This window comes from Cebidichthys violaceus, unplaced genomic scaffold (genome assembly GCF_023349555.1).
Source record: "Cebidichthys violaceus isolate CVI_PGR_0920_01 unplaced genomic scaffold, fCebVio1.0.p SCAF_17, whole genome shotgun sequence".
NCBI classification, from domain to species: Eukaryota; Metazoa; Chordata; class Actinopteri; order Perciformes; family Stichaeidae; genus Cebidichthys; species Cebidichthys violaceus.
Window position 1 is genome coordinate 1,676,761 of NW_027176340.1, and position 27,818 is coordinate 1,704,578.

At 46.2% G+C, this 27,818-nt stretch overlaps 1 protein-coding gene across 1 annotated transcript in view; it reads right to left on the reverse strand.

Moving 5' to 3' along the window:
- Positions 1-2,032: 2,032 nt before the first annotated feature.
- LOC137873630 (guanine nucleotide-binding protein G(i) subunit alpha-2-like) overlaps positions 2,033-27,818 on the reverse strand; it is a 40,236-nt gene continuing 14,450 nt past the window's right edge. Inside the window, exons 2-9 of the mRNA XM_068711917.1 lie at positions 13,804-13,846; positions 10,496-10,637; positions 8,478-8,638; positions 5,990-6,118; positions 4,081-4,210; positions 3,724-3,877; positions 3,130-3,344; positions 2,033-3,043 (exon numbers count right to left, since the gene is read on the reverse strand). Coding sequence (XP_068568018.1) covers positions 3,154-3,344; positions 3,724-3,877; positions 4,081-4,210; positions 5,990-6,118; positions 8,478-8,638; positions 10,496-10,637; positions 13,804-13,846 — 950 coding nt within the window. The 3' untranslated portion in view covers positions 2,033-3,043; positions 3,130-3,153. The remainder of the gene's footprint in view (positions 3,044-3,129; positions 3,345-3,723; positions 3,878-4,080; positions 4,211-5,989; positions 6,119-8,477; positions 8,639-10,495; positions 10,638-13,803; positions 13,847-27,818) is intronic.

The following is a 27,818-nucleotide window of genomic DNA, read 5'->3' on the forward strand; positions in this document are numbered from 1 at the left end:
TTGAACACAATCCATTAAGTCCGATGAATAGTTTCTTCTTTATAATGCTTGATCGTGTAATAATGCTGATGTTCTGTCCGTTTCCTCTTGACACTGCATTAAGGCTGAGCCCTCTGATGAACAGAGTTTGGTTCCGTTGGGTTCAGCCGTGCAGCCAGTAAAGCGCATCATCGGGACGAAGTTCTAAAATACCAGATTGTATGTTTGTGGGTCTGTCACTGAATCTCTCGTTCCTGGCGTCGGGTGAGAATCGTTCATTTTCACAGATGTTAGTGCAGCCATGTCTCACAGCTGGAAGGCTTCATTCACGGACACATTTAAACATGAAACGTCCGTTTCAGAGATCGCTTAAATACGCCAAACAATAATCTCTTTTACTTTGAAAGACTTCCTGAACACAACAGAACATGTTCTCACACTGTTGGGTGTGCAAACGCTGACATGTTGTGCTGGTTAGAAGCCAGCACGTCTGGTGATGAACTGCAGCGCCCTCTAGAGGAAGCACCGCTGAAGGGTTTAGAAAACACCATTCCATGTTAGGCGTCTTTATTATTAAACGCTGACCAAAGCAGAAGTCGTGGATGGCCAGAGCAGTCATTCATGATGTGTGTATATTCTCTCTCTCTCTCTCTCTCTCTCTCTCTCTCTCTGCCACACGTAGCAGCGACATTAATGTCCTTTACTGTCGACCGTGTTGGTGTGTGGTTACGTGACGTCTTGGTAGAGCGTAACAGTAACAGTAACACCGTTCAGGGACTTACAGCTCAACCTGATTTCAGCTGAAGCGAACCAGCGGTGAGTTACATTAAATATAGAAAACCCACCGGGTGATAAAACCTTCAGACAAATGTGCAGAGAGTTCCTGAGCAGCCTCATCTAAGCCTCACCTACACGCAGTAGTGCTCCACACTCTCTTTATCGACTCTTCATACTTCCTCTCAGTTAAAGATAAGACATTCTTGTGTGATTCCGTATTCAATAGAATTGTGGTTTTTGATTGCAGAGGTTACGGCTCCAGTGATGGTTCACGTCGTATTGTCCTCTTTATTATCTCTCTCACTGGATACATGCATATATAAATATATAGATACATCAGGCTGCATGTTTCTGCCACATGTCTCTGCAGCTCGACGTTGCTCAGTGCAGCTCGAGCTTAATAAAGTCAGTATTTCTATTCTGTGAGGCTTCAGGAGGAGCTGCCATTAAGCTAATATGAGCATCATTGATCAGCCCTCTTATGTGTAAGATATGGATTACAACAGCCTCTCACACACTTCATATATATGTATATAAAACAATAAAATATATATACCTGAAGGCAAGACTGAGCTGAATGAGACTGAACAAGCAAGTCTCAGGCCCAATCCCCAACGCCCCCCTTAAGGTCTTAAACCCTGAACCCTCAAGGATTTACTGAGGTCGCCTGGTAAACGGTTGCTGTAAATATGAATAGGACTGTACTTTGACAACGTAAAGTTATGTACAACTGTGAGTATTCCTTTTGACTTCTGACTCCCTGACTTGAACGTCTTCCAGGCTCTTTCCTCACCAGGTCAGAGGTCATTTCAAATAATCCATTTCTCGTTTTTTGTCAGCTTCAATGAATAACTTCACTGTTTTGATGAATACATCTGTAGTATAATCTCTGCTTCCACTCCTCTGATTGTGTGTTCCATCTCTCATTCTTAATGTTTTCTGAGGAAATGGAACATTCCAGTGACGTCCTCTTTGTTTACGTCTGCCTGCTGCCCTGTGTGAAACGTCACGTTACTATGAATTGTGGGTAATTCCCTTTGGGCGAAACCTGAATGGCAGGGGAGGGAGCCGGAGACTGGGATTGGGCCTCCGTCTCTGGACCCTATGACGGCCCCTATGTACTGGAACATCCCACTAGATGGCGCCGTCAGCCTGCTTAAAGTCTCCAGGAGGAAGCGGCAGTTAGGTCGATGACGCTTCTGAACTATTATACCAAATATGTCCGCCGCAATAAAACATCAAAGTAACTAAACAGAGGAAAAACAATGTGCAAGAGTCAGGTGATCTCTACTTTTATTTAAATTAAATCATATAAGACTTTTTAAAGCATTTTAATATTTACCAAAAACACTAACCTTTTTTTTTCTGAATTAGATTTTCGTCTCTCATTAATAATCACTATTATATATTCATAGGTGCTAGGCAGAAAATGCGAGAAAAATATAGGCGCACAGTAGGTCAAACGTACTGAAAGCATATCTAGGAATCGGTTGTAAACAGAAGTCAAGGCACAAACATACTGCAACAGACGTGGAAACGGTTCTATAAAAAGTGACAGAATGTTAGGTACACACACACACACACACACACACACACACACACACACACACACACACACTTTAAATATCAGTTAGGATTTTTGCCATAATTTCCCCCTGCAAGCTTTTTTTTTTTTTTTTCCCTTTCTTTTTGTCAACATTTTAACTTTTTTTATTTTCATTTTGTAGGAATGTTAGATACTTTGTGCAGATTACAGAGCTAATATTTGCCATGTTGAGTCATGCAGAACAATATACAGTTTGGCTATGAATGATGAACGTATGTAAACATTATTATTATTTAAAAAAAAAAAAACACTTTCCTTCATCGATCATATTTCATGTCCATGTGCTTCATCTCTTCAAAAAATAAGCTTCATGTGATTAAAGGTTTAATAATAATTTGCACATCAGAATTTCTAAAAGTAAGACGAATGCATTCATATAAAAAAAACTTTTCCTTTGCCTCCTCTAGTAATTGAAAATAAAGAAGAAGAAGAAGAAGAAGAAGAAGAAGAAGAAAAGAACCAAAATACAATAATAAATGTGGATTTTTGTGGTCGGAGCCCAAAAGAGTTAACGAGGCGAGCGACATTTATTGAAATTCTGCGAGGCCCGTCGGGTTTTCAGTCTCTTAGGTGTCTTTATAAAAAGCTGATCAAAGCAGAAATGGTGGTTGGCCAGTGCAGTCATTGATGATGTGTGTATATTCCCCCTATCTTTATGGTCATCAGAACTCTTCAAGTAATCTATTAAAAGCACAAAAAAAGCACAGAATTAGTCACGTCTTCGTCAGCGAGCCGAGTCACTGGAGTCCCTTTGTCTCTGAACTCACCTTGACTCTTCCTCAGACTTGTTTTCAGAAGAGGCCACAGTCCTTCAGGTTGTTCTTGATGATGACGTCGGTGACGGCGTCGAACACAAACTGCACGTTCTTGGTGTCGGTGGCGCAGGTGAAGTGGGTGTAGATCTCCTTGGTGTCCTTCTTCTTGTTCAGGTCCTCGAATTTGGTCTGGATGTAAGCCTGGGCCTCCTCGTACTTGTTGGGTCCTGAGGGACGACAAGAGTGTTTGGAGAGCTTGAGTCTGCCGAGTTCCTCAAGGCTCTCACTATGTATGACCACCATATCTCACAGAAAGCACGTTTAACACTTAAGGGATTATGTCTAGATACTAAATATATTTCAATATGCTAGTTTTCTGCTCAAAACAACAACTGTATCATCAGTTATACCGTCACTATATTGAGGTTACTTGCAATCATATTTTTTTTTGTGTTAAAAACGAGGAAAGGTCATTTTTTGGATGAATAAATATAGTCACAAATAGAGAATTAAGGGCTTTTTCTTGCAGCGAACAGAATCTGGTTTCAGGTCGTGTCAATCAGCTGGACCGGTCCCGCGGTCGGGCCGAGACTGTTCAGACCGTACCGTTGTACTCGGGGAAGCAGATGGTCAGAGGGCTGTGGGCGATCTTCTCCTCAAACAGGTCCTTCTTGTTGAGGAACAGGATGATGGACGTCTCCGTGAACCACTTGTTGTTGCAGATGGAGTCGAACAGCTTCATGCTCTCGTGCATCCGGTTCTGAGTGGGACGGGCCGCAGACGTGGAGATAAAAAGAGATTATTAGAGAGCGCCGAGTAGGACACATAAAGTGAAACCCAACCTCTCCTCACCGCTGGGAACATCCTGGGAATCTGCTGCAAAACACATGCAAGGCTGCGAAGCTTCTTCTTCTTCTTTATATTCATATAATAATAATAATAATAATAATAAGCTGAACTCACCATCTCCTCGTCCTCAGCCAGCACCAGGTCGTAAGCACTCATGGCTACGCAGAAGATGATAGCTGTGACTCCCTCGAAGCAGTGGATCCACTTCTTCCTTTCTGACCGCTGGCCTCCCACATCAAACATCCTGCGTGCACACACACACACACACACACACACACACACACACACACACATACACACACACACACAGTATAAACACGGCGTTTTCAATGGGACAGCGGATGGGACCGAGCACATTTCTGTGTCCTCGTCTCCCCGGGGTCAGGGTGTTCTTCTGCTGCACAGGCTTTGTCATTTTTTTTTTTTTCCCCTGGCATTTGTTGGCATTTTTGTTCAGTGCAGTTGCTGTGGCAACAGGCGGCCTTAAGGCAGGTTGAGGCACGTCAGCGGCAGGTTTTCTTTTTTTTTTTTTTTTTCACCGAGCTCCGACATGACTTATTCATGAAGGTGGAGCGAACAGAGAAGGATGAGAGAGAGAGAGAGAGAGTGAGAGAGAGAGCGAGAGAGAGAGAGAGAGAGAGAGAGAGAGAGAGAGAGAGAGAACGCCGAGGATGTTCTCCACGTCACACTGAAGCGGCTGAAGGTAGAGCGCCGTTATTTGTCGTAAAGCATCGCAGACGGACGCCTTCATTCTTCCCGCTCAGCAGTTTTCACTTTGCAGAATTTGGTTCATTACAGACGAACTTTTGAGTCCCGCGGAAGGGCCGGCTTTACGCCGAGTAAGCAGAGCTCATTATAACAGTGACACACTTAGGAGTGTTTACCTCAACAGAGCGTTCATCTCCAGCAATGCTGACGTAAGTCGAATATACCTTTATATATATATATATATATATATATATATATATATATATATATATATATATATATATATATATATATATATAAATAAAAATAAAGATATATATCACGGCAGCGCAGCAATAAAGAGGCGCTTGAGGTAAAACACACGCTGGTTCCAAAGAGGAATAATATAAATCAAGATAAATATGAGGCTTAAATATTACAGACGGACACGCAGCTTTTCATTTCCACTGCCTAGTTAAAGCAGCAGCAGCGGCGGCGACTTATGTTTCCATCAGATAGGAAAAGGTACGTGTTTGCACGTGGGTTTATGTTTCGTCACCTCAATGGGGATTATGTGTCAGAACACATAAACACACAACGATGAAACATCGACGTTGTAAAAACAAGAGAACTTCTGAGAAGCGTGGCTGAAAACCGTCGTTCAAAAGAAACAAAAGCCCAAAGAGTAATAATGAGTTTGTGTTCCTTAATGTGCGTAAATCCTGCTGTGGTGTGGTAACCACTCCGTCACCCACATGTGTGCACAGTTTATAGTGGGATAACAATGTGTTTTCACTCATGTTTAATGCGTTTGTGCTTCAATGAACACTTGTTTGAAGCTCAGCTGCTGACATGAGACAGAGCAGCTTCACAAATCAGAACAAAAATTATGTTTTTCTTTCTTGGAACTTTATTGACTTTCCAAAAAAAATAAAAGGGGGGGAAGCATTGTGCGCTGGCAAAATCTGTCATCGATGAACTTTATTGTCAACAGCAGATTCATATTTTCACGCACGTTTGATTGCTTTCGGATCAGCTTTTGAGTCCGTTATCGTCGTCTTTAATTAACGCAGCGATGCATCGAGATCAGAAAGGGTTTCATAGTGAAACGCTTCGATATACTTCAGGCAGTGAGCTCCAGCCTAAATCAAATAATTAACCGTCACCTGCTGCGCCTGAAGGCACCTCACCCTCTCTGATTTAGTGACTACACGATGATCTAAAACAAAAAGACATTAAATACAATAAATGTCTTTTGCAATATATGTTGAGCTGCAGAAGATCGACCGATTTGCACCTCTAACAATAAGACAAGCAGTAAAGAGGGGGGTCGTACTTGAAGTGCAGGTCCTTGAAGGTGAAATGCGTCTCCACGATGCCGGTGGTCTTCACTCGGGTCCGCAGCACATCTTGCTGGGTGGGGATGTAGTCCGGCTTGCCTATCCTCTCCAGGTCATTCAGGTAGCTGATGGGAACACGGACAATATATAAACGAGATGAAGCACATTTCTCACCTCCAGGTGTCAGGGTTGTAAGTCTCATCTGGGGGTTGTTTTTTTTTTTCACACGGACGCGAGAAGGACCCGAGCGTCTCATAACGGCGCCGTGTCGTCTCGGGTTCAAACTCGCAGTCACGTTACGCGAGCCGATGAGCCGCCTCAGAACCACACCGGGCTGCTGCTGCTGCTGCTGCTGTATAACCGCAGCCACCCCTGTTTCATTCACTGCAAATGTGTGGAAGTATCTGCTGACGTTTGTGAATCCACTCTCTGGTAATTGGAGAGGTCTGGTTTGTTGTCCGTGGGAACCGACCCACGCTGCTGAATACAGAGATTGCAAGAATTAAAAGGTGCATCACATCCTGCACTGTCACGGCGAAAAAACAAGGTCAGCAGAACAGGTGAAGCGCGGTGAGGAGTCACACTGGCGGCTGATTAACGTGACCGTTGTCAACAATCACAACACCATGTTGTATGTAAACGCACAAGGCTGCAGAGGGACACTGAGGCGCTGGTCTTTTCACATGCAGAGCGACTCTGTCTTCTGCATATTTGAGTTTGTTATTAATGTATTTGGAAGAAACTAAATGTAAGCCAAATGTATTTTGTGTAATTCTTCCAGCACAATATGCAACTACATAAATAAAAAGAAGAATAGCTTGTATGACAAAGTGTTGGTGCTGGATGTAATCGGCCTGTGCGTAGGTATCAGAGCCTCGTGGTTGACGGTGTAACCGCTACCCTCCTCCCCAGCGGAGAGACGTTCAGGCCGCTTGTGTCGTCATCAGATATCGTAGCGCCGCTCGGTCCGTCACAGCGTTTATGAACCTCGGAGATTAATTGAATTTGCTCATCTTACGCTCTAATAAAAGAAAAGTACTCAACAATCAATAATGGGCGTTTCAGACGATTTTTTTTACAAGAGATGTTAACGACCACCACTTTTTGTCACCGGGTAAACAATCACCAGAGAGACTGATGCGGAGCATTGATAGACGTCGTATTGCTCACATGGTGTGAGGAGAGACCATTTCATTTCTACACATCCAGACGTGTGAAAAGGTCTTCGATCCTGAAATAACGGCTGATGGATCCATTAGTTTCAGAGGGCTCTCTCTCTCTCTCTCTCTCTCTCTCTCTCTCTCTCTCTCTCTCTCTCTCTCTCTCTCAGCAGGTGCTCGGACATGGATTATGGTCTAGTACGAGGACTCATTAGTCCTCTCTCTCATAGCAACCGACTCTCCCGGCGCTCTACAAAGTCACGGCGAGCCATCGGCACACCGTCCGCTCTCTCTCGGCCCGTCGGCGGTCCGCCCCCTCGGCTTTAACGAGAGCAGCGAAGCGAAGCCGGAGAAAGTTTATGATTACAGCGGCCGACGCGGAGAACAATATCTCTCCCCCTGGAAGTTAAATACGGCCGTGACTGCAAAGCAATCATTTGTGAAAGACTTAACACTCCCCTGACATTTTACAGCACATTCCAGAGGTGTCATGGTATTATTAAAGGCCTTTTGTATGAAACGGAAATCAGAGCAGTTCATTGCTGCTGCAGCGAGGCTAAAGCCCTCCGTTTTCACTGGATCTCTATTTCAGAGCAGATAACCACCTCTCACCTTTTAACCAGCAGCCTTCCACAGTCACCTCACCCTCTCCCTGTTATTAGTGCTCAGAGAGGAGCAGCGTTGAGGTGATCAAGACCCATGGAGAGGGAGGAAGGGAGAGAGAGACACAGAGCGATAGAGAGAGAGAGAGAAAGAGAGAGACAGAGAGAGACACAGAGAGAGAGAGAAAGAGAGAGACAGAGAGAGACAGAGAGAGACACAGAGAGAGAGAGACAGAGAGAGGCAGAGAGAGATAGAGAGAGAGAGAGAGAGACACAGAGAGAGAGACAGAGAGAGAGAGAGAGAGATAGATAGATAGATAGAGAGAGAGAGAGAGAGCGAGACAGACAGACACAGATAGACAGACAGACAGACAGACAGACAGACAGACAGACAGACAGAGGTTGCTGTGTTGCTGTGGATTAACCACTGGTTAACCCTAAAAAGTAATGCCTTCACCATTAATAACTGCAGCAGCTCTCTACGGGGCTCTTCTCCACAGCCTGTGCTGTGATGCTGAGATTATTAGCAATATGAGAAATGATCAAATAGAATCCAGCAGAACATTTTAAACTACTGAAGCAGAGCAGCAGCAGCAGCAGCGCTGGTAGTTATGAATCTGGTCGCCCGAGGTGTTCTGTGCACAATAACGCTCCATTATGTGTTGCAACCCGATGCTGGACGTGTCCGCTTTGATGTCCTTTGATGTTATTGGTGCACTCACTAAGCCGCGGAGTCGTTGAGCTGGTACTCTCTGGCCCGCGTGAAGCAGCTCTGGACGCCGCCGTCGGCCCACAGTCGCTGGATGACGTTGGACAGATCATCTGGCAGGATGCCCTGCTCCTCTGCTGCCGCTGACAGGGCGAACAGCTGGCGGGCATCGTCCTGACAACAAAAGACGAGAAAGCCGTTAGATAGAGAGAAATATGAACGAACATTAACCACAACTCTTTTTCTACAAATCGGCAAAGTTTGACATGCATAGCTTTATTTTCACACGGCTCGTATTCCACTCATCTCTCGCAAGGCTCAGTGATGGTGGGCCTCTGTGCATTTTATTACTACAAAGTAGAATGTATGAATCTGGCAAACAATAATCAGTTATGGTGAGAGGTTTTCAGCAAGCTGCCTTGTACAAATTACAAGCTATAGCTTGCTGGTGTTGCGGGTATCTAGTTAAAAACACCTGTGTCTCAATTGCAGATAAGAGCTGCAACCACTGCAAGACGTTCCCCGATGGAAAGACTTCATTTTTCTCTCCATGTAGAGTAAATCAAAGTTCCTGCAGCCTTATGCACTCCGTACCAGTCAGACTTGACATGGCTTATGAATAACTGTAAGCTCTCTCCACCAATCAGTACGCACGAAAAGAGGAAGTGAAGAAGACATGGAGTGAAGTAAACCACAGAGCGAGGAATAGTGTGACCAGAAAGTACGTATCCATCATCGGCACACAGCCGTCTGCCAGCACGCCAATAATATCTACATTAATATTACTCTGAGACACCCATGAGGAGATGTTCAACATCCTGGAGCAAACACGAGCCGCTTGACAACGTACGTCAGATGAGAGCAGAATGCAGGTAACCCATAGTTTGTAGCGATTGATATGCTTGGCAAACAATGGAAGCAGCTTGTTCTCTGCAGAAGTAGAGAGATCGGTTCAGTCACACACAGATATTGGTTTTTTTTTAGAATATTGCTGAATGCCGACTCCGGCTGTGAGGCAAAATATTGTCTTTTTATTTGAAATCTGTGAAATGTTCCAGGATACTCAAATAACTCTATATGCCATTGCAGTGTGTGTGTGTGTGTGTGTGTGTGTGTGTGTGTGTGTGAAAAGAAGCTCTTTCCACATAAAAAAAACTGTGTTTATCCAACTCCTCTGGAATGAAGGTCGACAGGGGAGTGGAGTGGAGAGAACAAAAAGGTATCAAAGATGTACGTGCAGTAAAGATTCAAATGACCTGTGAGAATAGGATACATATATGAATCACATTTATGAGATAACGGGTCTGTATAAAGAGTAATCTTCTCTCATGAGTAATGCCTGAATCTCATTTCTGTCATCTTATCTCCCCGGGTGTAGACCAGTTATTGTTTCCTTTAACAGCTCTCTCTCACACACACATATAAGTGAGGAGAGACGACGCATGGCCCTGCTGGAGTCCATCTTAAGCATCTGCTGCCCAGAGTTGATTTCCAGAGAGAGAGAGAGAGAGAGAGAGAGAGAGAAGAGAGAGAGAGAGAGAGAGAGAGAGAGAGAGAGAGAGAGAGCGAGAGAGAGAGAGAGAGCGAGAGAGAGAGCGAGAGAGAGAGAGAGAGAGAGAGAGAGAGAGAGAGAGAGAGAGACGGTCACATCGCACTGGGGAGACGTTCTGGAGCTGCCTCGACTCGACTCCTCAAGGCTAGACGTGGGATGTCAGGACGGAGGCAGAGAGCAGGCTTTGGTGGCGATTAGCAGAGATGATATCGCCGAGCTGAGAGCCGGAATATTACACTATACTTAATCAGGTTCCCAGAACCTTTGTTACCTCCTTTAACATGGGAACAATAAGGCACTGAAAGCTACTGCATGGCTGTTTTAATTAGGCTAATATACTTTGAAGTGAATCCAGAAAGAGGCACATTGGTTGGAGATGGTTACTAGCAGTTCTAGTCTCTCAATAATAATAATAATAATAATAAGATTATTTCGCGACGACATTGGACAGGCTACCGGCCTCAGTGTCAGACACCCACCGCTCTAGTGGCTTCCTCGTAGTCGATCTTGAGGTTGGCCATAGCTTTGATGATGGCCATAATGGACTGGATTGTGTTGCTGTAGACGACGGCTCTGTACTGCTTGCACTCGTCTTCTGAGTATCCGTCCTCGTGGATGATCCTGAGAGCAGAGAGCAGAGGAAGGGCGGGGAAGAATATAAAAAGATTAGGATGGAACTGAATGAAATTACAACGTCACAACGAAGCACTATCAGGACGTTAATACTTAAGGTTACTTACATACAAAAGGTGTAAAATATTGTGGACTTTTTCCCCCCCAAAGATCTTGCAAAACATCTCACCTCATTATGAAAAAGTTGTCCATTATTTGTTACAATAAACCGAATTTAAAAAGTGTAAATTTCATTAGATCCATCAACAACGCCTTAGTCCTCCATGCACGAGATCACAAATCACAAGACTGCTAGTTTGGGGTACTGAGGAGGTTCAGATGTTGTTGCATCTCTCAGCTAGAGGACACCAGAACAAATATTGCCTTTGGACCTGTGGACAGAGACGGAGAGAACGAGGCGTGTGGTTGAAAAAGCACGGTGCTGCTGACACAGAGGCTGCTGGGCAGGAAACCCAAACAGAACCATCTCCCTTGGCCTGCCACGGCCCAGAGAGCCCGGGCGCTGATCGGCTGTGTGATGAAGCTGAATGGGACCTCATTAAAATGCAAGGGAGCCCCCCCCCCCCCCCCCCGCCCCAGTGCAACAGTGTGAGCTGCAGCCAACAGCACTGAAAGCCTGCAGTGTTTCCCCCGCATCCAAAAACAATACTTCCAATAACTCCAGACCGTCATTTGATGCACTTGATCGTGAAGCGCATGTGGACGAGGTGCAGCTGGACACAAAGTGTGATATTGTGCCGTCTGTATGTATCGTTATATAACCTAAATATTGGCGGGTTTTTTTTTTTAGAGCTGTGTGAAAGGATGAACTGCATAACGCGTCCAGATAAGCAGATATGTGACACGACGCATGATGATGAGATGTAAAAACAGAACTTTGTGTTGATGAAGATGGTCGTGTGGCTACATGTTGGACATGCTGGGGTCTAGAACAGCGCAACCCCCCCTAGTGGACAATGAGGAGGAGCGATGAATGACTTCCCTGCATATTTTCGTACTCTGAAAAGTGATCCAGGAGGCCCGGATTTGGACCAGTTCTGGCCCCTCGGGTCGTACGTTTGACATCACAAAGAACTAAGAAGGAAGAATTTTGCTGCTCAGATTTTACTATAACTATAATAATGAGTAAGTTAATCAGACAAACTGAACTGAAAACATTGTAATCTTGTGGTACAGACTTTATAAACTGCTTCCTTCTCATTTAAATATTGAATTGACGGCGTGTTAAAAATAAGGTGCGAGCACAGCGTCAAGCAGCGGTGCATTTTCAGTAGAATACATTGATATATCCCGTTATTAATGCTGTCATATCCTGTGGCGTAAGCATAATTATCCTTTTTGTCACATCTGAGACTAGTGTCAACCGAAGGGAATTCTCCTCAAGAACTTCTAAACCGGATTAAAAGACAGCCCATCATTAGCACAGCAGCTTCCTGTGACTCACAGACGCATTAAACGCTTCCTATTGTCAGAATTATGAATAGAAAAAAATCCCACACACAGTATCTCTGACATCTATTGTTTTTCCATTTTACGAGTCCGAGTCCAGTCGGCTCTATTTTCAGGTAGCCAAAATAACTCACTTGAGCGACGAGATGACAGCGGTGTGGCGCTAAAGGGGCTCGATGGACCTTTTCATTTTGACATCCCATAATAACTAGATCCAGGGCCCTGACGTCGTCTAGGAACCATTCGTGTCATTATGGAAAATAAATCTACACAAGTGGGTTCAAACAACCTCAGTGAGTGGATCAAAACATGTTCAAAATCCAAAAAAAAACGTAGAACCGGGCCGCTTGTTTTGGTGTTGTGTTTGTGTACGTGTGTACGCTGGGGGGGGGGGGGGGGGGTGTTCACTGATGTGTACGTGTGGGAGGAGTTGAGTCATCAGCTGTGGAAAATGCACATTTAGCACCAGCTTCTCAGCCCTTGTCTTAAGAACACGTAGGGAACCGAAGCGCAGCCGCCGCACGTCTGCTTCACTCCACAGTAATCTGAGATTAGGCTACACAGACGGCAGCAGAACACGAGTCTTTGTACTAGACTGTAGTTCCCGGCCTGCCAGTTTATATGATGCCATATTAAAGCATTATCATAAATCATGATTCACCAAATGCATGTTCAACTTCTTGGCTTGAATCGTTACATACTTGAGTATGAAATCTGACAGACCAGGTTCCATATTTTTCTAGTTGTTTTTTTTTAAATCTTAAGCAACAAGCCTAAGTGATCTAGTGAGGGCTGGAGTCGTCCCATCAGGTGAAGGACAAGCATCACGAAGACGTTTCACTGGTACCGAGATATGGACCCCTGGTACCAGCCGTGTAGATATTAGCACACACGTGTCAGAAGAACCGCTTCTCTCCTCCGCAACGCTGGTGATGAATGTTCGCGCCGTTAAATGGCCTACTTCAGGCCCGTTGGCTCTGAGCCGAGCAGCGCCGAGCTAACCGGGCCAAACTCTGTTCATTACTCGTCGTGTCGGCGAGCTAAACAACGGCATTCATCAGAGGGGGGGGGGGGGGGGACATCCCTGTAGACGATGTCAGCTGCAGCGCAGAGGAGGATATAGGTTGCCTGTGTGTGTGTGTGTGTGTGTGTGTGTGTGTGTGTGTGTGTGTGTGTGTGTGGGCTGCATCTTGATGTATCGATGTATTAAAACCGAGTGCATCAAGTGAGACGCTAGGATCCCACATTTAGTCAAATTAAGCACAAATTTTAAGCAAAACATTGGTAAAAGAAAGCGCTAATTAACTCTCGGTTCCATCTACTGCTGTAATACCAGTTTTAAGGAGGCCGAGTCTGTTTACAAGACGAGTCTCGTGGTAGTTCCTCATTAAGAGCTGGATACTGCGCCGCCGCATCAAGTCATCCATCAAGAGGAGCGCCACCTCTGGGGAAGCGCTCCACAAACTCGGTACCCTCCACTTTGCATTATGACGATTAATCCTGCGCTTGCGTTCAGGTTTTCCTGTTGAAAACATGGTTCATTGGAACAAGCGCCAGAGATTCAAACCCAGCTGTAATACTTCAGTAGATACCGATAATCAAATGAATGTTGGAAAGCCATGATTTAATTGTGCTGTGAAACCCATATTCTAGTGTGTCGAGAGACGACGGGAGAGGAAAAGCAAAACAAAGAGCAGTCACTCACTTCATCTGCTTCACAATGGTGCTCTTCCCCGACTCTCCAGCACCTGCAGAGAGAACAAAAACAGGCAAAGAGGTTAAAAATACACTCCTCCCGATGGCTGAGAAACGTAAACAGGCAGCCGGCGAGGCCGTCTCACATCTGGACCCTCGTCTCGCTCGCCTCCCTTTTACCTCCCGGCCTTGCCTTCAGGCTCGCCAAGAGATCTCAGTTCTCGTTTTTCAGGCCTCCTGCTCTCTCTCTCTCTCTCTCTCCTACTGTTACAGGGACTCCAGCTCTATCTGCATGAATTCAAATGTAACACGGAGAGGAACAAAAACCAGCCGCCATCATACTCCCCTCTTCTTATCGGGACCGCTTTTTATTATTGTGAAAATTTTTGATGCAAACGTTTCGCACTCGACAGGATGTGGGCTTTTCTTATCCACTGCTGTGTTTATTCTAATAGCCTGAGGCCGGAGAGAGCACATCTGCCACAAGGAATCTAACACTACACCACACACAGACAGACACACACACACACACACACACACACACACACACACCCAGGGCTGACTGTCAGTGCACTTTCCATTCGTACTCGCCTGGGGGTCTTTCTGGGATGACCCTCAAAATACACTACTACGCAGCATGCGGTGCACAGCGAGGCCTCTGGGTAGGAATGGGCAAAGATAGCTTCGGCGGACAGCTGTCAGCTCCTTCTCCTTCGAGGTGTACGAGCTCAGACTGGCTGATGAGAGCGCGCGTGGTTTGCCTTGGAATAAAGACGGTTTTCACAGATATCCAGCAGATATTTTGACTTTGTCTAACGTGGGCGCTGGAGGGGTCCGGGTGGGTGATCTCACCTACAGGCACACTGTGACATTCTTACATTTTACATCCACCTCAGGCTTCTGAAGCGCCAACTGTCCCCACCAAGCAGTCTGCAAATCACACCGTCCATCTGCTGTGCAGTCTGTGGGCGATATTGTTAAGCAGAAGGAAAAGCGAGAAAAGAAAAAACGCTCTCTCTCTCTCTCTCTCTCTCTCTCTCTCTCTCTCCGGCTCACTGAATACCTTGGAATCAAAAACTGTAAACCGATTCCCTAGTGAAAGAAACAAGTGCGGTAACTAAGACGCAGTCAGAGTCAGTGGGAACAAGCAGTGTGCATTCCACGTAAAACCCAGCCGCAGATGGAATATGTCGCATGACGAGCTTCGTTTGATTTCAGCCGGTTAAAACCACGACGTCGGTTTGAAGCCAAAAGGCCATAAAAACAGTCATAAAACTCCACTCGCTAAAATCGATTGGGTTTAAGCGATAATACGGAGACACAGCAGGACAAACAAGACAGAGTTTGTTCCTGGAGCCTCAGAAGTAGATATACTGGAGAGAGTCTGGAGATAAACTGGCAGAATGTACTTTCTAGACCAGTGATTTCATAAACTGACCAGGACACACACATACACACACACACACACACACACACACACACACACACACACACACACACACACACACACACACACACACACACACACACACACACACACACACACACACACACACACACACACACACACACACACACACATGAACACAGTCAACATGCCCTTTGGAGTTTGTCCGGTGAACCTGAAGCTGTTAACAGTTAAGAGACGAGTGGTGAAGTCTGGCTCTCTTCATCGCGTGAAACAAACACACTTAAGCTCTTGGTAGACTTTGAATATATATTCTCAATTTTCAAAAACCTTCGCATGTGGAATACGTCTGAAGATCAAATGAAATACCGGTACAGTCTGTTCCTCATCACACACACACACACACACACACACACACACACACACACACACACACACACACACACACACACGTCAGTAACTTGAATGCGAGACGGAGGGATTTGAGTGGGGTTTTGTGTTAAAAGATGAACAATGCATTGCTGCTACAGTAATCCTCGATGTGCTGCACACACATGCATATATGCAGAGGCCAGTGACATCTTGCACACACACACACACACACACACACACAGAGTTAGCTGCGACTGCTGAGGAACCACAGAGGATGGCGTCACTGATGCGTGTGCGATCACATGTCAGGATTGGGCAAATAAGCGTGTTTGTTGCCGGTGGTTCTGTGGGGAGAACTCCGGGCCTGAGGACAGTTGGACTCATCCCACTGATCCCGTCGCTATTACGCAAAAAAACCACTCTCTGCCCGATCTGTGGCTAACGTAGCATTAGCACCATCGCTCCCTTTGGACCGTGGAGGCTCAGGACACACACACACAAACACACACACACTATTTTTTCACACGCCCTATTGATACTAGTGCGCTCAAAAGATTGTTTGGAAGAAATTGAATGACACAGCTTCTCTCTCCAGTAAGCTTTAACCTCCAACTGGTGGCTGAACAGACCCAAAGTTTGACCGAGACACGGAGGAATCAAGACTGTTTGTGCGGAGCAGGGGATGAAGAAACGTCGAGTCTGTAGGAAAATAAATAATGTCCACTGCCTAGCAACTGGGCAGCACGTACGCCAGTTGTGGTAGAAAATGAGTAAGAACGGGGGGAAAAATAGAGCAGCGCCAGTTCAGTGAGCTTCTATACGTCTTTCACAACTCCTTCACCCTCACTGATGCAACACAAAAGATGAAGAAAATGGATAAAAAGGAGGACAAATGCTAGCGTGTGCGTGCTAACTTATCGTCTCTCTGCGTGTGCTTTGGGAAGAAGGGGGTATATTACTAGCAATATGCATAACGAGGATAAATCAGCGGGGGATTTGTAAATCTCCCAGCAGGACTCGGGGGGACATTGCCTGATTACAGATGGGTTCCTGTGTGACTGGCAGACAGGCAGCGCCAAACAGGGAGACGGGTACCGGAGGATTACCGGGGTCCAGCTGCCTTCACACCATGATGGACAAGACGGGCAAGGTGGAGGTGTCGTTAACAAGAGACGCAGCCAGGTCACATGACACGGGTCCTTTCTGGACGCATTCCATCGGCACACGCAAACAGAATCAAGTCCCAGGTGGTGCGATAAGAACACCTGTTTCCTGTTTGGAGATGAAACACTGTTATCATTATTACACCAGGGGGGGGATCTGCCTGCTCCCACCGCGCAAACAGCTGGGTTTGGAAAAATCTCGTCCCGTTGCCTACAGATTCTGCAAGAAGAATTTCTTTATAGAGATTCGGGGGGAAAAGTGATAATAAAGAAGTGGCACACAGCACCACCACCCGTCATCACCCACAGAGAAGAACGTCACTGATGTTCTCTCCCTGTGCTTCATCAGACATAAAGCCGTGAGCGGTGGCCGTCGGCCCGAAGGAGCAAAAGGTGAAGCAAACACCACCTGAAGGTGCGCTGAGGGCTGGGCAACAAATACAGGAATTTGGGTTTTCTTCTGCAGAAATATGATGCGAGAGAAGAACTGACAAAAGCTTGCGTCGACTCCCACATGTGACTCTCGTGATGATACTCGCGGAGAGGAAGAAGCGTGCCGGGGCCCAGCTCTTCTGTGAGAAACCCTGGCACGCCCGCACCGTCTCTGGAGTTTCGTTATTCAGCGAAGCATGACGAAACTGACAAGTTCGGACATAAAAAGGGAGGAAAGAGCGAAGGGCACTTCGCTGGCGACGCCCACCGCTCCGTGTCAAAGGCCGAGGACGAACAGCTTAAACTAATCGACGCGTTTCTTCATCTTCCAGCGTTGCATCGGCGTCACGCAGCGACAGCCTTATCGAGTTTAAAAACGTCACCGGGTTTGTTTTTTTTAAAAAGGTCTACCTCTCCCGTGGCATGCTGCTCCCAGTGAATACATGTGTGAAGCGTCCCGGTGGGACCGAGGAGCGGGACACAAAGGAAGCAGTGTGAGCCCCCTGCTCGCTGGGAACACAGCCCCCCCTTGTTGATGTTTCGGCCTGGACCGTTCCAAATCGGCGCAACAGCTCAGACCAGCCGCTCTCGCAGGAGCTCCGCCTCCGAATCGGTCAGCATGACGACGGCGAAAACAGAAACAGAAATAAAGACTTGTGGTTTTTGGTCATAGCGTCCACCAGTGACCGGCCCAGACTTCCTCACAGCTTTAGAGAAAACAACAATATCAGAGGATCTTTAAAGCCTCATTTCTCATTTTGAATTTCCATTATTGCAGATACAAGTGAGAAAAAAAGAGAGTTTTGATTGGGGAAAGTTGCATTATATTGTGTATTACAAAAGACACATTTGAATCGACTGAAGGAGATGTGCACACAATAGGAACGTATTAAGGTGCTTTTTTTCATTCAGCCTTTCTCTCTCTTCCTAGCCGATAGCTGTGAGCTCAGCGATAGTTCGGCCCAACGAGAGTCACAACGGGCCTCGAACACGGTGTGAGCAGAACAGCCCAAACACCACGACAATACAATAAAATCCAATGGAAGTCAATTAGTCCCGCTTTGCACAAAAAAACGGCGTGTAATATTGTGAGCACATTCTGCAGGAGAGGGTCGTTTAATGCTGCTCACAGAGTCCACATTCACCTGTGCTTTTAGCTTCATAGACCGCCTCTGTGCAACCAGAAAATGCACTGAAAAATGAATAACGCTTCGGCTGTGATGTGTGAAAAATGAACGCCGCACGCTTTAATGAGGCAATTAGTTGACCGGCTCTTGTGCTGCCACTGTGAACGGAGAGAAAGTCTCAGCAACAAACAAAGAGAGAGAGAGGTGAACGTAACACCGGCAAGAGGCAGAGCACAAGACGTCCGTCCACCGGCTCTACAGTGGAATGTCCCCGTGGTCCTTCCTGTCCTCACTTCAGAGCGGATCTGCTGAATAAATCAATACCTGAACCCTTCGGTGACAGGCTGACCCATGAATACCAAATCTGGGCTCGCTTTGAAGCTCAACTCTGGCGACGTTAGAGGAAGACGCCGGATGTCAAATCGATATACACTTGGGGGGGAAACTGAACGCCGTTCAGCATATTTTAATGCATGCTGTGCAGGCGAGTGTCATTTTCATTGTTAAGACATTTCCTCTTACTTCTCACGGTCTCTTCTCTCGCATCGAGGCTCGAATAAACATAAACGAGAGGCTTGAGTTACAACGATCCTCCCGTCAACATACAGCACACTAAGCATACAGGGGGGTGGGGGGGAGTGATGAGGCAGCGAGTGTTAACGCCAAGACGAGTAAGTAAAGTGATGAAGGAAGCAATGGGAGATTCAAGGAGACAGGAGGGAGAGAGGAAGGGGACAGGGTTAAAGAGGGAATTAAAAAACTCCAGGATCCAGTGAGACAACACCGCTCGCTGTCCTGAACTTTGTGACACTCTCATCTCTTACGCAACAAAACAGACTTCATCACGGATCCATCTCCCCACTAGTTACTCTCTCTTTATTCGACAATCTAATTAATATCAATTTCCATCCTCTCTGGAACTCTGGCCCTCCCGCTGTTCTCGGACGCCTACACACCAGCCGCGAGGCGGCCTGACGCCGCCTGTTCCTCTCCGCTACGCGGCGAAGGAAGAAAAAAAAAAAAAAAAAGTGCCAATCCAGACTCGAGACCAGAGGCCCTCTGAGAGACACATGTGCCACTTCCTATTCTCAGACCCGACCAAGAGGAGGGAAATGGAAGCAGCTCGCGTCGACGCACGAACACTTAAGAACGGAAGACAACGCAGACGGGCGTATCGGTCCGTTTGAGAGACAGGGACGGAGAGACGCGGTCTCCTTCGACAGATGGGACGCCGCGCCTCGGGCTAAGAGCGAGTCTGGACCTTCTGCCAAAGTAGAAGACGGACGAGGAGCGAAGAATCTACTTCCTCTGTGCGTATTGAGTGAATGCGAGGCAAGAGTAGAGGAGGTGGAAGGAGATACATTTGGAAATGTACCTCAACAAAGTGGGCAGCCACAGAAACCGTCAAAAGATCAGTAATTAAATGTTTTAAGTGGTTAGAAGAAAGGAGAACGTGTTTTAATGTTTTATGGAAATCAGCAAGGCTCTGCTCATGTTCAAACTCGACTGATGATTAACATCATCAGTTCAAGGCACGAGAATGAATGGATGACTAACAGACGTGGTGCATTTTGACCGTGGGACCATGAACGTGCAGAGAATCAATGCACGGAGCTGGAGGTCGTCCTCCTGCAGACGTCATTAGCCACAAAAGAACCACTTCCTGAGCGATTAGATGGGGTAAAGATGAACCGACTCATACGAGAGAATCAGGAGGGGAGAGCAGGGAGAAGGAACGAAGAAGAGACGGTGTAAAAAAACAAATAAGAGGTCAATTTAGTGAGGAAAATCAATACGAGTCAAGTCTCTGTGTGATTCATGGTGCACATCTGTATCGTTTTGGGATTGGACTGCAGAGCCACAGACGTGTTGTAGAGTCGTAAAAGCTTTCTAGTGTCTGGCTTCCAGCGATGCACCTTGTTAACCTTGAAGGCGAGGATGCTGCACAGACATCCTCCTTCCGTCAGCGTGAGGCTGCGACGCAGACGGCTGCAGAGAGAGAGAGAGAGAGGAAGCGCAGACATGGGGGGGGGGGGGGGGGTAATAACGCTGCCGTATTGTGTTGAAATGTGTCTGGCAAAAGTGCAGCGCGATAACAAAGCCTGCATGTTCTGACACGCTACTCTGGAACAAGACGTCTGGCCTCCTTATTCCCAGTGAGGGATGTGGAGAGACAGCGAAGGAGGAGTCAGCAGCCGGTTATGTGACAAGACTCACGACTAGTAATCGCAGAGATTACTGACCGCCACCCGTCTGCAGGTGCTGCCGTATCTTTACGGCTGTTGGCGGCTGATGAGAACCCAAATAACGTGCAGAAATCCTACATCACCAGAGAAGAAACGTCGTTTCTTTATACTGCAAAAGTAACTCCGTGTCTCGCCCTTTTCAGCGATCCCTCTGTTTCCAGGGGAGTAGAGGATGTTTCTACACATGCAGCACACAGAGAGAGACTTGTCAAGGTAACTAGGAAATGATAGGTTTCCTTAATTGGATAGATTGAACGCTGGCCGTAGAGCAGGTAATATATCTAAACCCACCTGCTTTCAAGGACCAGCGGGGGTCAAGAAAAGCAAAGACGCTGATGGGAGACTGAGACAGCAAACCGTTAATCGTAGCAGACAGCAGAGAGGATCGACGGAGGAGAGGGAGGAGGAGCAGGAGGAGGAGGAGGAGGAGGAGGAGGAGGAGAGAGGTGGCCTTAAGAGACCCGGAGAGGACGCTATAGATGGAGGTCTCCCTGTGAGGGGGGCCAAAGTAACTGCCGGGTTTATGGCCGGCAGTCACTTTGACATTTATTACAAATGACTCAATCATGCTCTTTAAATTTGCTGATGATGAGAAAATAAGATAATAATAGGTGAGGTCTCTCCCCGCTCTCATTTAGTTCTTGGCGTTGGCCCAAAGTGTCTCCTCCCGCCTCGTTTCCTCAGCTCTGAATGCTAACAGTGAGACCTTCGGACAGAGCGGCTATCGGGCCGGCTGCAGCGCCGGGAGCGGTAATCGCAGCCCGCCAGATGGACGGAATTCATAATTGAGGGTGATTTTTTTCAAAACTGTTTGCGGGGGATGAAGAAGAAGAAGAAGAAGAAGAAGAAGAAGAAGAAGAAGAAGAAGAAGAAGAGGGAACGCTGAAAGTCTGCAGCCCGGCGGGCTTTTTCCATAATGCGCCGTAACATCTGGAGCGGGCCTCCTCGGCCCGCGGCGCTACTAGCAAATAAACACGTTATTCCCAATAAAGGATGACCTCCACTTCACAAGAACTACGCTTCTATGATTATTGACATACTGTAGTAGTGTACACACACACACACACACACACACACACACACACACACACACGCGTATTTTGCAGCTGTACTGCAACGGATTACTGTGTATTGTTTTCATTCATATCAGTAAATAGATTCATGAGTTATTAAAGTGAATTTCACATTTCACAGAATTACTCATATTATAAAAAGACCTACAAAAACACGCTTGCGTTGCAAAATCAGACACCAAGAGGCGTGTGTGTGTGTGTGTGTGTGTGTGTGTGTGTGTGTGTGTGTGTGTGTGTGTGTCTCTTTGTCTCCAGCATCCGCTGTCCATTTTGACGCTCAGAAATCTGATCAGAGCTTATACATCTCACAGGCATCGCACGTATCGAAAGACAATCCCTCTGCATACAAACACACACACACAAACACACACACACACACACACACACACACGGGCACACACACACACACACACACACACACACACACACACACACACACACACACACACACACACACACACACACACACACACACACACACACACACATACATATATGCAGCAGCTACAGGCACAGCATCCTCCATCCAAAGCAGCAGTGTGGTCAGACACTGACTTCGATCCACTCAAACACATCTTTAGAAGGACAAAGCAGTGTCCAAACACGTCTCTGTGTCCCACTAAACAATGTGACAGAACGTCCACGTGCCTTTATGATATTTGATATTATTGCATCTCACATTCCTCCTGGTGTTAATCTTGGATTACAACACTTGGTGGTGTTTTTTTTTAAATCTTTTTTTCTCTCGGGTTTTCTCAGTCTCACTTCCAGCAGCTAAAACAAAGCCTGGAGCTCAGCGTGAGCAGCTGCATCCTCCCAATAATGAGGCCGAACCAACGGGGAGGGAGTGCTAGTGTACTCTGCAGTTGATGAAGAGCACTTCAGAACGTGGATGCGTTCAACCGATCCTTCAAACGAGGCAAATCACAGTATGGAAACCGTTTTTTTTTTTTTGTTATTTATCGACAGGGAGGAAAAGGTGGTCCTGAGCTCACTGGAGGCATCTGCTGCATCACTGGATGTGGGCCACTGGATGCAGTGTGTGCTGCTGATGCATTATACATGCATCCATTAGCAGCCTCCCTCCTGCACTAACCCTTTGCGCGCACACACACACACACACACACACACACACACACACACACACACACACACACACACACACACACACACACACACACACACACACACACACACACACACACGTACGGCTACACGGACAGAAGGACGGAGGAAAAAAAAAAAAGGTTCAATGAATTATGGATCGGTGCATCAAAATATAAGCAGTGAGATGTGGAACCTCCGTGGTATAAACATGACGGCGAGGCCACAGTTACATAAGCTTCTTGAATCCACTCCTGGAGGTAAATCAGAGAGTCTATTAACTTGATCATCACAAAAAAAAAAATCATCTTCAGCTATTTTAGGTAATTGAATATTTGTCGTATGCACTTTTAAAAGAAGCAGTCATTTGGCATTTCAGTTCGGCCAGTAGACCTTACTTTGAAAGTAACCTTAAAGCCGCTGTGGATTCAAGTCATCACAGAGGTTTAAGGCTCGCGCACCTTTGGACCAGACACGGCGGGTCCACAAAGTCGCCAGCCTCCCGATCTTGTCTGGGATGATTAGTCGGGACCGAAAGGCCATCGATCAAAGAGCAGACGAGACGGGCCGAGGCCGCCGGAGACGGCCGGCCTTCTCGCCGCTCTGAAACTCGGAGGCTCGCGCGGCCTTGAAGCCCGCCGACATGAAAGGGACCGACCAGAACCGACGCACCAGACGGGGGGCCGGAGCGACAAAATTAAAATAAATCCTCGCTCAGCATTTCAATTCAACTTTAAATGAGACGCCGCGAAATCCAATTTTGAACTTTTAGATAAAAAGCCATTCTCTTTTAAGATGAACTTTGACGCCAAGTAACAAACGCAGCAATTTAACGAACATTTAAAAGCCGTAGCAGTGAAGAAGCAGAGGCCTGTGTACGGCTGTAGGGAAGAAACGCTTCTGAGACTTTAATCACAGGTTTTATTTGAATATTAGACTCACTGTGCAGCTCTAGTGCTTTCTGTTGAAGTCGGCTATATGTGTTGTGTTCTAGCTAATAGTGAGATTTGGTAACGTACAGTTTGTCGGTACATTTGGTGGTGAGACATGAGGGATAATTGGAACAGCTGGTGAGGAAGAGGAAACTCTCCACCGCTGTGCTGCATGATGCTCATAACATCGAGACGAAGCCGCTTCATTTATGGAGACATGTCTCTCTCCGTGTGTGTCTTTACAACAAGGTTGGGAAAATGAGTTTTGCTCATCAAGCAGACTGGTAATGTGTGTTATAATTATCGACACGAAACGATGAATGGCGTGAAATCAACACATCTGAAGCGCGCAGGAGCTCGTAGAGGAGGAGCACATGTTGCCATAAGAGGCCGCAATTAACCACGGTGACAAACAGACAGGAAGTTTATTCCAGTTCTGCGCCGCTATAGCGAAAAGAAGAAAAAAAAAAAGAAAAAGCACAGGAAATGAAAAGAGTCGGGGGTGAAGAGGGAGGTTTCTCAACGGTTCACACGTTTTCCTCGGAGCTGAAAGCTGCTTTGAATGAAATAATTCAAGTCGATCTGTCCCTTCATGGAGACATTCAGGAGGTCAACAGTCTCGACTTTCACACGGAGCTCATGGAAACTGTCACGTTACCGTTATATGTTGTTATTCAAATGAGAGACGTCTGCAACGACAACGTCATGGAAGCTTATTAAGATTCCTTAATCAACACTATAATAATGGACTAACTGTCAACAGAGACGATACAGCCCATGACGCATTTAAAACGCTGTCCCTGCACTGGAGTCAGATGATGATGATGATGATGATGATGATGAGACTCACTGTGCAGGCGTCATAGAAACCTTGATACTCTGCTGATGAAACGACATTTGTGAAACAGAATTAGAAGACTTAAGTAATGAGGTAAATAAGACCTTCCGTCATTAGCAGACTTCCTGTAAAACAAAAAACAAACAATAGCTTCCTGTACCGGACTGAATGATTCCGAGTCTCAAGTTTGCAGATGTGACACACCGTCGTGGTTCTGTGTTTCACTGGGATTAAACATGCATGTGAGACAAGACAAAACAGCAGTCTACACACACACACACAGGCCCCAGATCAGTCTCTCTCCTCTGCAGACTCAGGAAAGATGCTCTCTCAATCATTCAAAGCAGCCGAAACATTTTAAAAAAAGTGCTGTTAAACTCTTAAAGAAAAGTGCACCGCTTGCATTTTAAAAAGGTGCGTGCTGCATAGTTTTAGCAGCTAGGCTTCCAGTCAAAGGATTTCTTTGTCAATCAAGTGCTGGATTTATGATAAATAGTTGATCCGACTTGTTCTTGGGCAGCACAGATCGATTCCTGTTTTTTTGTTATAATAAAAAGATCTAGGGGCGTAACCCCCGCACCTTGACTTTATACTTTTTTTTCCACATTTTAATGACTGACCCACAATTGATCCTTTGCCGAGTCAAGACCGGCCAATCATAGCGTAGCGTCGGCCAGCTAACATTAGCAGAGTTACCTCAGCATGAACCCTTCTGTCAGCTTCTTTTTTGTTTTTCTAAAAAAAAAAATGAGATAATATTTACTGAGGGCCTGCAGGCGGTGAGAGTGTGGGCGCCACGGTAGCAGAGGGAGGGGGGGAGGGGGGGGCGGGGCTTAGCGAAGGGTCAATCACCCGTGCGCTCTTCTCAGCACACATGGCGCTATGACTGTAAACCTCTGCATCTCCTACTCTGATCGTGCTGTTTGTTTATCACCGCTGATGCGCTACAGACACTCCTTTACGTTGTCCGCCTCACCTCACTTCACACTTTAGAAAAGATCAAAAAAAAGGTAAGTTTAGCTCTCTGGTGCAGCACAAACAGTGTTGGTGAGTCCTCTGAGACTCAGGACGGGTCACTCGTGTTAATGTTTGATGTAATATGTCATGTGTTTACGGCAGCCGTGTGGCGCAAGCGCCGACAGAAGCTGCAGTTCACGATCCGTTCAGACGCTTTCCGCGGAAAAGAGACAAACAGCCACACACACTGAGGGCTTGAAGGTTTCGTGTTTTTTGACATTTCGACAACAGTTATGTAACCCAGAGAGAGTCAGCAAATGTCACCAAAATACGAGCGTGACATTTAATACAGAATATATTGAAATCCTTCCATAAGGACTACTCACTACCACTGCTTGCTTCTGGAAACCAAACCTTAAGAATATTGATTTTCAGTTCTTTTAGCAGCTAACATTTACTTCTGTGTGGACTGAGCCCAGTAGCGACTACAAGACACCTGCGTCAACACCTTTCCAGCAGAAAAGCATTAAGATGTTTCCACAAAAAAAAAAAAGGCATTATGTCGTGAACGATTAAACATGCTTAGGTTGTCTCTGTGTGTGTGTGTGTGTGTGTGTGTGTGTGTGTGAGATCGTACTGCCCGTGTGCGAGCAAGGACTTCCTAGGAATACGGAGCAGCGGTCCTCTCACAGAGCGCTCTTTGTGTTTGAGCACGTTGCCCCTGAACTGGCACGTCTACCAGAAGCCTCATTGCGGCTTTGTTTGGCTCGCTCTGCTTTTGTTTCTTCCACTTCCTTTCAGGTTTCCTCTCCCTGCAGCTGACCAGAGCGACAGCCACCGCACTCTCCGAAGAGACAGACGGACGCTCTGTGGAGCGAATCCGAAGAAGAAGAATGGGGCAGAGAAGCAGAGCTTTTATCATCAGCCACTTTGTCTGAAGTTAGTGCCAAACAAACGTTAGAACGGATAAGAATCATGGCACCAAAAAAAAAAAACAACTATGCAAATGTCGGAAATTTCCCTTCAAGCGCACACAGTCACCTTCATTGCCGTCGGTGACATCCTCTCCCGGTCGGCCGTAGTGCCAAAACACACTTTGTTTGCTTTCAAAACACACTCTGCTCCGGTGATAATCGCCATAGTAACCGGGACCTTTTTTTTTTTTTTTTTTCCCACACTTTAAACATCGAAGAGTTCACTGAAGCCAACGCGCACAAAAGACCTCAAACACAAGGTCAGAGAGGACCGGACAAAAGCAGGTTCGTTCATTAACGCCACGGCAACGCCGCCCGTCTGGCTTCACCCGGAGACAAAGGAGAGGCGGAGATAAGGAAGGACCTTTTTTTTATAACTGTATTTATCCAGATTTGCTGCGCATGAACAGCCCAGTACAACCACAGTCTGATCTAAAAGGCCCGCGCAGAACCAGTAGAACAGTTAGGGGGTCAAGGGTCAACGGCACCAACGCAGCACTAACGGTATATAACGTCACCATTACAGGTTACATTACTTTTATATTTACAGTGTCTTTTCAACGAGCCTCCTCTTTCTAACAACCGTCTACAGGAAGTCAGAGTCGCCATTGAGGTCGAGTCGACGGACGAAGAGGTTAAAGTGTCCATATGTCGTTAAATCTCCACATTCATCATTCATGATCAAAAGTTGTATCATGAAAAACAAACAATCTGACGATTCAAAAAGAGCGTGGCGACCCGAAACCCACTCTGTGAAACACCAACTTCCTGTCTGTGAGAGGAACGTCAGAACGTCATTGAAGAGAGACATGAAAAAGGTTCTGCAGGAATTTTGGGTGTGAACATGTTCCGGTTTCATGCTAAGGATCTTTCCACTGATGCAAGCAGAATCGTTGAATCAAACGTATCGTTTTAAAATGAAATTCTGCAGCCACATTTAGGAGGGTTCTGAAGTGTGTATGGGCAATGAGTTGCAGGTCTGGAAAAGTTTGGGAGTCTTGTCACACTTCGTGTACGACGGAAAGACACCCAAATTAAAAATGCATTTAAATGTATTAAGTCATCACACTAAGAGATAAAATCGTCTTTCTGCTGATTCTAGAGGAGAGGAAGGATAAAGGATCTATCGTTTCATATGTATGCACCGCACGGTGGCAAACGCACAAAGTAGTGCCACAAATATTTGGTTCTTTCTCTCTGCTGGGAACCAGCAGCAGATCCTCAGGAAGAGGAAGGTTGGTATTTTCTCCTCTCTTCTCCCAAACAAGTCCATCTTCCAGCCCCTCTTTTCAGCGTTATCAAGATGAGGCTGCTTCGTCTAACAAAAGAACAGAAATCACAGCAGTTTTCTCTCTCAGGATGGACTGAGAAGAACTGGTGCATCACTCTTTTTTTTTTT